A 13431-nucleotide genomic window follows, 5' to 3' on the forward strand; every position below is an offset into this window, starting at 1 on the left:
AAGATACTTCATGAAAACAAATACTTGCTATAATTATTTCTATCTTGCAATTTATTTCCAAGGACATTAGTTTTTTTGTTTTTTTTTTATTGTGTATACACAAATCCTTTTTTTAAAAAAAATGAGGCTTGAGATGTGTTTATAAGCAATAAAAGAGAAGAAATAAATAAGGCAGAAAAACGTTTCTGAGTTTTAAAGAGCCGTATGGTTTTTTTCCCCCTGATAATTTTGTTTGTTCCCTAACAATGGCCAGTCAGGGAAGTGATGACAATGTCAAGAGCATGATTAGAATTTTCCATCCAAAGGGCTATTTTGACTGCCTACTTTGTGCTTAGTAGTTTTGGCTTGAAAAGCAAGACTGACAATGAAAGACTTTACATAGGCAGCCTGTTCTTCTGCTGATGTTATCATTAAATAACATTTTTTATAATGGGCAACTAACCATAACAAAGTAACCGGTTTTCTTTAGAAACTTTTATTATAATGAATGCTATTTACAACTCCGTTGCAAGTTCATTCTTTCAAGACTTATTTATATGTCAGGCACAACGCTAGTCATGTGTATAATAATATTCAATGACTTACTGACTCATGCATTCATCATTCACTCATTCAACAATTACTGAGTGACTAGGCACTGGGTTAACTGATCAGGATTTAGTAATGAGGAAGGCAGATGCAGTCCCTGCCATTATTATTATTGCACCATGTAATAATTATTTCATTACAAGTGAGATAAATGCCACGAGAGAGAACTGGGGTGTATAGAACATAGAGTGGGAGGACTTGGAACTATCTGGTGGAAGTGGGTTGATTGTCAGCACAGCTATACCAGGTTTGCTGAATATTACCGTATTTCTTCCCCTGGGGCAATAATTTTCAACAATTTCTGATATGTATTAAGAGATTACTATATACTAAACACTATAATAAACTTGATATGTACCTTACCCCATCTTGTAGACCATGCACTAGACTAAGACTGTATATACTGTGGTCTATAGTTGAGTTAAATCATGCTGGAATTTAATAACTAGAATGTACTGAGTTCTACTGTGTACCAGATAATATACCCCATGGGTCTAACCGCTATAAGAACTTATGCATAATATGTAATACTTTAGGAATAAGTAAACTGCCCAAGGTCACACAGCTCGTAGTTGGCAAAGCTAGCGTCTGAAAGTAGGTCTGTTTGAGTCTAAAGCCAATGTTCTTTCCACGGTGTCCAGAATAACATGCGACCAAGATAAGGGAATACTTGGCCTATCTCCTCCTCTTCAACACAGGCTCTATCACTACAATCACATTGATGTAATCTCCCCAAACTGGGCAATGCAGTAAAAAACCACAATCATCTAAACTGATGGTTTGTTTCCAGCAGACAAAATATATATTATTCATGGGCAGATTTTGTTTATAAACTTTTCCATACATTGTAGAAATATACTGTAAGTATAGCCCTACCTGGTCCATGATTATACATAGATGAGGATATTAACTAGCAAGGACACCCCCTGACTATATTGTTTCTTCTAAAAATCACCTCAAAGCCAACAATTCTGGCCCAGCTTAGTGTAATAATGGCAGGAAGGTTTTCATCTGATAATGCACTTATTCCATACCTATTCATCTATTCATGAATTCCACAGACATGTGTTGAATGTTTATTCTGTGCCAGATACCCTGCCAAGGGCTACAGAGGTTTCCAAGTTAACTCAGACACAGCTCTATCCTTATGAAGCTACGGGGACATGAGGGCAATGAGCCAGACATAAATAACTACACGACATGGGAGAAAGTTACAGGACCTTTCTGGAAAACAAGATAGATGATGCATAAATTCAATAAAGGTCAAATATGAAAACTAGATGCAATGAGGAGGATGGATAAAACTCTACGGAGTTCAGAGGAATGAGAACTTTCTACCCGATGGGAGGATGAGAGGTGGCATCGTAGACTGATTCTTGATACTGTCATTTTGGGGTAGATGAGACAGAAATACGTGATGTAAAGTTTAAAAAGCTGAAATTAATACTTATGATAAATCTATATATTCTAAGAATAGAATTTTGGCACTACAACAAAAGTACTAAAAATGCCTTAGGGAAAAAGCTATGTTGAAGTTACAGGGACATTTATAAAAAATTGCTACATAGGAAATAATAAATATTAAATCACTCTACTCCATCACGTCAAGGTTAATTTCCAATTGACTGCTAAAAATAGATTACTGCCCTTCTAAATTTTCTATTTTAATACATATATTATTGACATTTAAATGATTATTAGCATCAATAATAATTATGAGCTAAGTAAAACACACTAGGAATACAGAACAAGTGGAGAAATTTCTCACAGGAAAAAAGTTATCTGGTGACTAGGAGAGGTATTTGTTAAAAGACATAAAAATCCATTTTATTCAGAAACCTAAAATAGTAAAACCTTGAAGGTTTCATTTTTGTCCTTCTCTTTATCAGTTGCTTTTCAAATTTGATTGTGTTCATTGGTCAAAGAATTCTTATTTTTAAATTGCTGACTCAACCTAGCAGCCTGAGTTGCTTTCATTATCATTAGAAACGTGGCTTTGCAATAAAGACGAGGTTGACTATTTTGTGGTTGATGGATGAAGCAAAATGGAATCCTTCAACCCTAAAGATGAAGGCATCAGGCACCCTGGAAATTGGATACAGCTTAATAGCCCAAGAGAACAATTTTCAGAACAGAATCCTGATCTTTTCTCCATGGATAAATCAGCTTTACTCAGCTAAGAGTGGGGGAAATATATTTTGGCTAGCAAATGTATAGTTAGAAATTCATAGACTAGAAGAATCTTCCTGAAATGTAGTTGGTAACAAATATTTTGAAAATGAGATCTTAGGGTTAAAAAGGCTTCAGGAAAGAGAGATTAATTCATTTTTGCTGTCTGTCCTTGGAATACCACATTTAGTTACTCTGGGGCAATGGCTGAGAACATATTGTAATAGCCCCAGCTGTAAAGTAGACTTTAAAAATGGGTTTCCCTTACCCCCAGCATGTGAGAGTGGAGAAAGAAGTGTGTGGGAGAAGCTGAGATATGTGAGGGTTATCTCTCCTGGGATAATTTTCTGAAGAATCACACTCAGTCTATTAATTCAATATACTGAATAATAATAATTTACTGGGCACTCTGTGCTTGTCCATGCTTCACATTGATTATTTCACTTGACCTTCACAACTCCATGCTAGTTGTGGTATTCATAGACCCATTATGCAGATGAGGGGCCTGAAGAACAGATGAAATGACTTGCTCCGTGGGGCACAGTGAGTAACAGCAACTCTATTCTCACCCAAGCACTCAGACTCCAGAGCCAGTGCTCCAAAACACTGTATTAAATACTTAGTGTTAAGAAAGTAAAAGAACAAACTCAAAAAACAGGCAAAGATAACTGTTATTACGCAGCGGACACAGATACATATATAAAACATTCCTGTAAGCTAAAAGGGTAAGAATTGTTCATAAATCGCTTTCATCACATTTTTATGCCTTTAAAGTTGAATTAATTAGGGGTGCCTGGGTGGCTCAGTCGTTAAGCAGCTGCCTTCGGCTCAGGTCATGATCCCAGGGTCCTGGGATTGAGCCCTGCATCGGGCTCTCTGCTCAGGGGGGAGTCTGCTTCCTCCTCTCTCTCTGCCTGCCTCTCTGCCTACTTGTGATCTCTATCTATCAAATAAATAAATAAAATCTTAAAAAAAAAAAATTTCTGATTTGCAACTTACCCAGAATAAACCAGCAGTGTTTTTTTTTGTTTGTTTGTTTGTTTTTTTTTAGAATAAACCAACAATGAGGGGAATGCTTTCTATTCAGGTCTGTGGTCTCTCTGTTCTCTTGCAGAGAGAGCTCTTTCATGCGCCATTTTGTGCTTATCCCCTTTGAAAACAATGTGGTGTGTGGAGAAGATGGGAACTTTAAGATGCTAAGTCTCAGCAGCACAGACGGAAATGTAAACAGGGAACCAGTGGGGAGTTAATTGTGTGGCATCTGGCACTGGGGTCTAGCAGAGGCAAACAAGCCATCTCACCACTGTCTTTTGACAAGTTAGGGTTGCCCCCTGAAGACAAAGGTGGAGAATGGAGTCCCTCATTCTTATGCCCTCTGCAAATGATTCATTGTTAGTAGCTGCTAAAGGCAAGAGGGACCTCAATTACCCAGTATATCTAGGACAGAAAAAAAATGTAACATCCTTTGCATATCCCCAGATGCCACAAAAAAAAAAAAAAGGGAATTTTTCCATTGTTACATCAAAATGGGGTTATATAATAAATGTTCTTTTGGTTTTTCTTGACTTTTCTTTTTCTTTTTAGACTTTTCTATCTCAAACTGTAGTTTTAATAGAAGACAACTACCATTAAATCTCTCTCTTCCTGAGTTCTATCCCTGGTTCAGGTGGAGGTCACTTTGCCTGGAGTAAAGATTGATTTCTCTTAGGAGAAGGCTCAGAGAAACAACATCAGCTCTTACACTCTCATTCATCACAAAAACAAAGACCAAAGTAAAAAATTTGATGATATGTTTAGGAGAGACAGAGATCAACTGTGGCTGGGAAAATGGAATCAGAATAGTATTGATATGCTAGTTAACATACAAAAAAGCAGAGTTTGCTGCAAATAGGACTTGGGCACCCTCACGGGATTGTCTGAAGTCAAAGTGTTTTCTGACAAGGAAGCATGGCTGTCTTGAGACCCAGCATGTACTGTCAGAGAAGAGAAGCTGGGAATTGGGAGATGTGAAATTTGCTGGTTCAAACGATCAGTTCCATATATCAATAGTTGTCCAGAATGAAAGGAGCAACAGACAAAGCAATCCTTCTTTGCCCCTGAAGTTTGATGGATTGGTTGATCAAGTTGGGAGCAAAAATTTGCTGCCAGTGGGGGAGAAAGGCAAACCTGAGGTCCCAAAAAAGGTTTTGTTTAGGACTCTTAAAGGTTACTTAGGTATAGAAGGAAAGTTCTTTTTCTATTGTTTTCCCACCTCGTGGAAAACAAAACAAAACAAAACATTTATTTAGGAACCATGAGATTTGGATTCTAATTCCAGTATTATCATTTAATTGTGTGATTATGAAAAACTGATGTAATGTCCCTGGGCTTTCTTGTGGATAAAAGGAGTACTACAACCTTCCAGTTGTAGAATGCGATCATTCTAGTTTTTGCATCAGATTCATTACAGGAATTAGAAAATACAGGTTAAATCAAAATTAGACTCCCCATTTGTTACACTATACCCCCATTCTCAGATATCTGAAGCAACATCATCCGGGTAACAACAATTGTTGTTGTTTTTTGAACAACTGGATAAATTAATTTTTATGGAGTAGGTGAAAAATAAATTCCTAGCTTCAGCAACTTAAGAGCTAAGTGCTTATGAGCTGAAAATAAAAACAAGGGAAGATGAATAGCTTTTTGCCTCTGACTCTGGCATTTGCGACTTGCTAGGCTGGCAAAGTGAGCATATCCTGAGTCAGAGTGAATTGAGAGTGACGGCTCAGACCTTCTATAGCAAATGGCTTCCCCACGGTTAGAAGTTTGCAGTCAGCATCTATTGACACTTCATAATCCAGGAGGGCCTTGTCCATGATGAAGGCGTCTAGTTTCTCTGGATCATTCCTATATTTAAAACCAAGAGAAAAATGATTCATTAGTAGACAGAAAAGGTTGACAACTGGCTTTTGTTTAGGGGACAGAAATCTGGAAAGAAAGGGCAGCCCAAGCCAGGTAGCTGCTGACTCAGCCTTGTTGACATCTCACTGACCCGTGGAGAACAGACCCGGGGAAACAGATACTCTTCTAAGAGAGCATGACATCTTTCCAATGGTTTATCTACCCGTTCCTTTTGTTACTTCTAAATCCAACAATAAAGCCAGAGTGACTGAATTGAATGGGAAGGTTCAATTCTCTTATATAAACTGAGTGACTTGTTTGTGCGAGGCACAGCACTGACTGTTCTCCACACACAGGATCACTCACCATGGCTGGGAGGGGGTGGTATTATCCCATTTTAGCAGATGAGGAAACTGAGGCCCAGAGAGTCAAAGTAACTGGATCCAGGTTACATAGTTAGATAGTGTTGGGAGTCAGGTGGTTTCATTAATCAATATGTGGAAATTTTTATTTCTTTCTGTCATGATCACTATCATATTCTCCAGAGATCAGGAATCATTTCATATTTAGGAATACATACTAAGGAAATACAAATCTATCTATCTATATCTAGCAGTCCTGGGAAAAGGGAGATAAAAGATCTCTTTAAAGTCCATGGGCCAGTATTCATTAACTGGAGGGTAAAGTGATCTATAGGTAATAGATCTTAGTGGTCTGCTTTATTAATATATCTCCAGAGATTCAGTTTCACTCCCAACCTAGGGGGCGGTTCAGGCAGGAATCATTTAAGGTAGGTGTTCCTGGTTTGTATCAGAGAATCAGATGTGAACTGGGCTCAAGATGCCAACAGGTGCCTTGCGCGTCCTTCATGTATTCTCCCCATTTTTTAAATGTAGGCACAGGAATGTGCGGAGGAAGGTATGTCTCAGCACTGGCTGGGTTCTCAATTACAAAGGAGGCAAGGAAGGGGGAATCTTAAAAGGAACTGTTTAGAGTGTATGCAATGATTCTTGTTTTCAGCCACCTCAAATCCTTTTTGGAAGGGGGTAGGACAAACAGCCATTTAAGAAAGGCCCTCAGGGCTGTCCAAACATCTTGGCAAAGAGAAAAACTCTTCTCTATTCCAGCTAGACTCAGTCATTCCCCTCTCAGAGCCAAAAATGAGTCTACTGGAATTCAATAGAGTGGAGTGGCGTTAAACTCAGAACAGAACAAGGCTAGGGCCCATCGAAAATCTGAAAAAGAAAGACACCCTTAGACACCTCTAAGATTCATCAGTGGGAAGGAAGTACATATTTGCATGGATGGCTTTGTCTGGGCCATACATGGACACAGAGTAAATAGGTCAACTTCCCTTTTCTTGATGCCATTGACCATTGCTTCCTCTTTCTACTCTTCCAGCGTATTGAAAATGTATTCCCTTTTCCAGGAGTATTGGATTGAAGTCATAATGAGACCTGTGTTTAACTCTAACCAAAATAAAAAACATCTCCCAGTTCCACAGCTGTGGGAAGCTTCAGAAAGGGTTGAGGATGTGAACTGTCTCCTAGGAGCTGATGATGAGGAACCTTAATGGAATCTTGGCAATAAAATAAAAACCAAGCTGAAAGATGTTTCTCCAATAAAAGTTTTACTGTCACAATAACAAAATGTACCTTGGGAGCTACATAGCAACTAGTCACCATTTACCAGTACTCCGCAAATATCTGAGGTAGCAATAGCAATAGAAAAAAAATTGGGGTTCAGTTTTTCTAAGCAGTAATTACTGAGGTCTGATCTCAGTGGTATCCTTAAATAATCACTCCTGATTCTGGACTGCAAAGTGAAGTTAGTTATGACAGGTCTCTATTGCACAGGAAGGCAAGAAGCAATTAGCTCACAGACTCCCCTGGGGTCCTGAGTCACTGGTGAGCAAATGGTTGGGTGTGATCCAGGTAAAATGACTGGCTGAATCATCCTTACACTTGGCAGGGCCCCCAACTGTTTCTCCCATTACAGAATCATGCTCTGCCTTTTTGAGAATTCACTTAATTATACATATGCCACAAAATAATACATATACCACAATAACATATACTCATAGGGGACTCTGGAGGTGTGTTCTGCAGGCCAGGGCTCTGGGATGCCAGGGGGTTAGTATGAGGACTGGGGTTTCTTCGGAGTGGTGGCTAAGAGCACTGTAAGTGACTTATGTATCTGCCTATATTCCAATGTCACCTCCACCAGCAAATCACCTGGGGAGCTTGTTAATATGCAGTTTCGGTGGGGGGGGAGAGGGGGGGGGGGGGGGTGGGGCTGGCAATCAGCATTTTTCACAAACTCCCAAGGCTAACAGGATCATGGATGCTGCTGGAACATGGACTATTCTTTGAACATCAAGGACCTACTTTTCTCTTACGGTTCCTAGAGTGGCCTGTAGCAGTGATTGGATTCTAGGGACCTGGTTCTAGTCCCGACTCTGCCACTTGCTGACTATATTACTGTGGACAAGTTGCTTCTTTAAGGTCTCAGCTTCTTCACTGGTGCCTGCTTCTCTAACGATTTCATTTCTCCAGGCTAGAGTGGGGACAACTCAGGGCCTTCTCAGGTGCAGCCTCCAGAATAAATGAGTACCCTGAGTGGAACTGGGGACTGCCACAGGACTGGCGCATCTCACTCTTTTCACACAGCCAGAAGAGCCCAGTTTGTCAGCGATTACCATCTAGTGGGGAGCCACTGCCATCACCCTGACATCTTCCCTCTCTTAGTCATGAATTTGCCTGCTGGAGAGCAGACAGAAGAGGAGCTGGAAAGCAAAGGAGCACTCAACTCTGTGTTAGAGAGGGAGTCTAACATTTTAATGTTCTTGCAAAACCAAAAGTGCCATTTCATAGCGTGGAAGTAGCATTTTATCCTACGTAACTTGGCAAATCTGAAAGCACAAGCCTTCCTCTCTAGACTCTATAAAAGTCCATAAGGAGTTTTAGGGTCCTATCACCGAGCTCTTCAGAAACACATTAGCTTTTATGTCTCATGCAATTATTCGTTTGTTTTCCTTCTTCCCTAAAAGAGAATTTGAGGTGGCAAGTCTTCTGTCCACTGGGAAGATTACTGTGGTTGACCATAGGTAAACCTGTTTCCTGGGGCTGCATGATTTTAGGGAGTGGAGGCTTGAATGTATGTCACTGTCCTGAGACTATCAGGCACAAGGGAGACACCGTGGAACTTATCAGGAGCCATTCATTCCCTTCTCCCAGGCAGACCAGAGGAGCAGATCTGTAACTGCACCACCCTGCTTTGCATTCAGCTTCACTGAATTACAGGCTCTGATAATCTGCCATGGCAATGTGATTGCTCTTGATTGCTTCTCATAAATTCTGATGAGAAGGATGCAGGCATGGGAATCATTGCCTTTTATCTTATTTCCTTTCTACAGGAAATCTCCAAGATAAATTCCATTTCCTTGTGGCAAGAGGAGACGGTCCATGGGCTTAGAGCTTCACTGTGAAGGCAAGGGCTGCTTTGGGACACTTTATCCTCTGGCCACATTCCCTGAGTGTTTGATCATTTCAGCACTGTTGTTTTCTGAAGTGATGTCAGGCCGACATTTACTTCCCCCACCATCTGCTACACTAATGACCCCACTGGCACTTCGAGCAAAGCTACTGCCAACTGGGGATGATGCAGGTAACTGGTAATCTAGGCCACATAATTAAATGCACACTATTCCATAATGCTTTCTCCATCTCACACAGTGTCAGGTATTACTGAACACACAGTGGGTATATTTAGCTGTCATTTAAAAAAACTAACAGATACTACATATATATCAGTAGCTAAGACTTCTCTTTCAGTGAGAACTTTCTAGACTCGAGGTTGACACTCACTTCAGATACTCCACTCCGTCAGGGGTGGCTGGTACATTGTACCTTCTCATATACTCATGCATCTCCGGGAAGCTTTGCCTCACATAATCTTCAGCACTGCTTTCCCGGACAGTTCCAAAGCGGAAGCCTTGAGAGGGATGATGCAGCTATGAGGGAGAAAGAAATGTCTTTAATATCAATTATTCTTAGGATTGTTTTCAAAAATTTCCTCTTCCATTACTCTTTGGAATTGAATAGTGATTTAGAATTTTTCAAACACACATGTCATAAACACCTACACAGAAATGTGCAGACACGGACATGCCCTTTCATACCCCAGTTTTCACATAAGTAATTGTTTCATTTTCAGAAGCAAATGTATGGAAACAACAAACAGAAAACATAAAACAGGTTTCTGCTTTACGCTGAGAACTTATCAGACTTCTTTAGACACTGTATAAATTGGCATGCAGAACCAGCCTCATTATCATAAATTGCATATTGGAGAAAGTATAAAAATAATAAATTAAAGGTTGTGCTTCTCCTTGGTTAGAACTACACAAAGAACAAGTTAAAACTCTGTGTCCTGAGACTGAACTATACCTGACCCAAAGTAGTGAATATATCTTTTTTTTGGACTCTCCATTTTGTACTACATTTTAAATTTGTAAAATTTACTTTTGATATAATTATGAAATGATCTCTTTTCTTTAGATACATCTAACTGTATTTTCCAGTGCTGAGTCATGCTATACATTTGCTCAAATGGAATGGGATGTAATAAGGCAGTTAGGAGACACAGAGGAGAAGGGTATCTGGGATAGACCCACTAATACAGTTCTGCAGGGTGAGGGACCTTGCAGTGAGAAGTAGCACAGGAGCTCTGCAGAGGCTTTCTGTCACCATGAACAATAAATATACAGCACATGCAAAATTACTGTCGTGAAAGCTGTACAGAAGTGTTAATGTAGCATCTAGATTTAAGATTATTTCCAATATAAGAATGAACTGGGATTGGGCCATGTTATAAAGAGAGTTGAATACCCTATAGTCGGGAGTATGTCAGAGAGAATACTTCTCCACAATTGTCACATTAGATTTCTTGCACTTTTTTGTTCTGCTTCATGTTAACATATTTGATGTCATTGCTTCTGACCTAAAGTCCTGGAACAGGAATCCATGGATGGGCTTTGTGAAGTTTATAAAGCTCCTGAAATTGTAGGCAGAATTTTATCTATGTTTGTAATTTTCTTCTATGAGAAAAATAGTACAGTTTCATTTTTTAATAATTAGGTTTTCAAGTTGTTTATAACCCTGAAAGGTGAAGAACTTGCTGCATATGGTAACTTATATTTAAGATGAATTAGCTTTGTCACATGCTAAAAATATAACAATATGGCAATAAATTAACAATAATTAATAAATAAATTTCATGGCACAACCTTATAGAATATTATACAATGTCTAAATCGTGTTTTGAAGCATATTTAATGAAACAAGGCAAAATGCTCATATGACAAATGGAGAAAAAGCTTTTTTGTATGTTATGATCAAATTACATTATCTATATAGTTACTTTAAATGTTACAACTTCCAACACAGATATTTCTCGCTCGCGTGCGCACTCTCTCTCTCGCTCTCACACACACACACACACACAAACACACACACACACATACCTTGGAAGAAAATGTATCAAGATATTAACAGTGATTGTCCCACTGGTGGTGAAATGACAAGTGTACTTATTTATTTACAGATTTACAGAAACATGCCTCATGTTTATAAGTAGAAAAAGTTTATTTTATGATCAGCAGAGCAAATCCCTCACTAACTTATTCAATATTTACTGAAGGCCTACTTTGCACCACTTTCAAAGTTCCTGGGGCCACAAAGGTAAATTCCTGTAATCACCACCACATAGGAACTCACCATCTGCTTGTTTTTTTATCTATTTTGGAGATCCCACTGTTGAGTAGGTGATTAGGTAATACTCTTGTGTTTAATGCAATTGTTCCATACATTGAACAAATTCTAATGTTCTGTGCCAGCAAAATGTCAATGAGGCATCAACAATAATAACAATAGCTAACATTTACCAAATCTTTATTATGTGCCAGACATGGTATTTTGTTCTTTACGTGCGTTACCTTGTTTATTCCTTGAACAACTTCATGAAGAAGGCACTGTTATTACTTCCTTTTTAAAGATTAGTGGACTGAAGCTCAGGGAGGTAAAGTAACTGGCATAAGATGACACAGAAGTAGTAGGAACTGAATTAGACCCAGGTATGCCTGATTCCAAAGCTCATGTTATTGTCAACTACATCAGTCCGCCTTGCAGCTTATGGCAGCAACTGGAGAGAAGATGCCTATTAGAATAAACTCACTCGTCTTTTAAAATATTCTCTTTTAGCCTTCGGCCCACTTGCATTCTCATGTTAGTGAATTGTGGCTTAAGTGTGGCTTAAGTAAGGCAAATCTAACAGCATTCTGTCTGCCCATCACCTACTCATTTTTAAGGCCAAGATCAAGACTTGGTCTTATCTCACTTCCCCCTCCTATCTAGAACAAAAACCAAAACAACTTACTGCTTATCTATCTGTGCTGGTACAGCACCTTGCATGTACATAATATATAGTCTAGCTATTTATTTAACCATATTTCACACTTAAGCATTACTTCTTTCGACCCTCCCAAGAAACTTAGGAGGTATTTCTATTATCTTCCTTTTATAGATGAAGAAACTGAAGATCAGAAAGTTTGTCATTTGCCCAAAGTCAGAGAGCTAGTAAATGGTAGCCTTGGATTTGAACCCAGGCAGTCTGATGGAAAAGAGTGTTTTCCAATACTGTGAACATTGTTTCTGATACTATGTCATACTCACTCTCGGTGTGATCATTACAAAACTTGCTACTTTTGTGTCTGGTGGTGAGCTAAGGGCCTTAAATATTTTAAATTCTTATAGTAATCCTGCAAGGTAGATATTTTTGTGTTCTACAGATTAAGATGCTGAAGTTTGGGTAGTTAAAGTGACAATCAAATTCTCACAGTCGGCAATTAGCAAGACTCAACCCATGTTCTTTTCCACAACAAGGAGACTGAGTTTTATTTATTTGTGTATCACAGAGACCTATATGACACTTGGCAGGTGTGCTATATGTGTTTGCCAAATTAACTCACTATACCACTTGTCTTACTCTCTCTCTACCCATCTGACTTCTCTCAGTTCATTCAGCACTTCCTTAACTTGCTGTCTGTGTGGCACCCTCCTTCCATGAGCCCTCACAGTACACGTATTTTCTTTGCCAGAAGCTATCTCAGCTGCATTTTTCTAAGAGAGAGAGGGAGAGCACCTGCATGATTTGGGAGGGAGGGTCAGACGGAGAGCAGGAGAGAGAGAATCTCAAGCAGGTTCTATGTCTAGCATGGAGCCCAATGCAGGGCTCAGTCTCATGAGCCTGGATCATGACCTGAGCCGAAATCAAGAGTCAGATGCACTTAACTGACTGAGCCACCCAGGTACCCCTGCACTTCTTACTTCACTGGACTGGAAGCAATGTGTGATGAGCCACTGTATTCTAATGCCTTTTATCATGTAGTTGTTCAATTAAAATGCTTGACAATAACTATTCTTTGAACCCAGAGGGAAGTGAGAGCTTTGTCATCCCACTTAGCACAAAAGGGACTAACAATTAGAGCTCCAGCTTTCTAAATGAACCCTCCTTTTTTTTTTTTTTTTAAAGATTTTATTCATCCATTTGACAGACAGAGATCACAGGTAGGCAGAGAGGCAGGCAGAGAGAGGAAGGGAAGCAGGCTCCCCACTGAGCAGAGAGCCCGATGCGGGGCTCGACCCCAGGACCCTGGGATCATGACCCGAGCCGAAGGCAGAGGCCCTAACACACTGAGCCACCCAGGCGCCCCATGAACCCTCCTTTTAAAGGGAT

At 39.6% G+C, this 13431-nt stretch overlaps 1 protein-coding gene across 2 annotated transcripts in view; it reads right to left on the minus strand.

The window, feature by feature from the left end:
• Window positions 1-13431, minus strand: part of LOC111146052 (glutamate ionotropic receptor NMDA type subunit 3A) — a 150885-nt gene that overhangs the window by 37880 nt on the left and 99574 nt on the right. For both annotated transcript variants that reach the window (XM_022501428.1, XM_022501429.1), the window contains exons 4-5: window positions 9504-9649; window positions 5528-5643 (exon numbers count right to left, since the gene is read on the minus strand). In XM_022501428.1, the coding sequence (XP_022357136.1) occupies window positions 5528-5643; window positions 9504-9649 (262 nt within the window). The remainder of the gene's footprint in view (window positions 1-5527; window positions 5644-9503; window positions 9650-13431) is intronic.

This window comes from Enhydra lutris, unplaced genomic scaffold (assembly GCF_002288905.1).
Source record: "Enhydra lutris kenyoni isolate GAN:26980312 unplaced genomic scaffold, ASM228890v2 scaffoldscaffold13, whole genome shotgun sequence".
Classification (NCBI taxonomy): domain Eukaryota; kingdom Metazoa; phylum Chordata; class Mammalia; order Carnivora; family Mustelidae; genus Enhydra; species Enhydra lutris.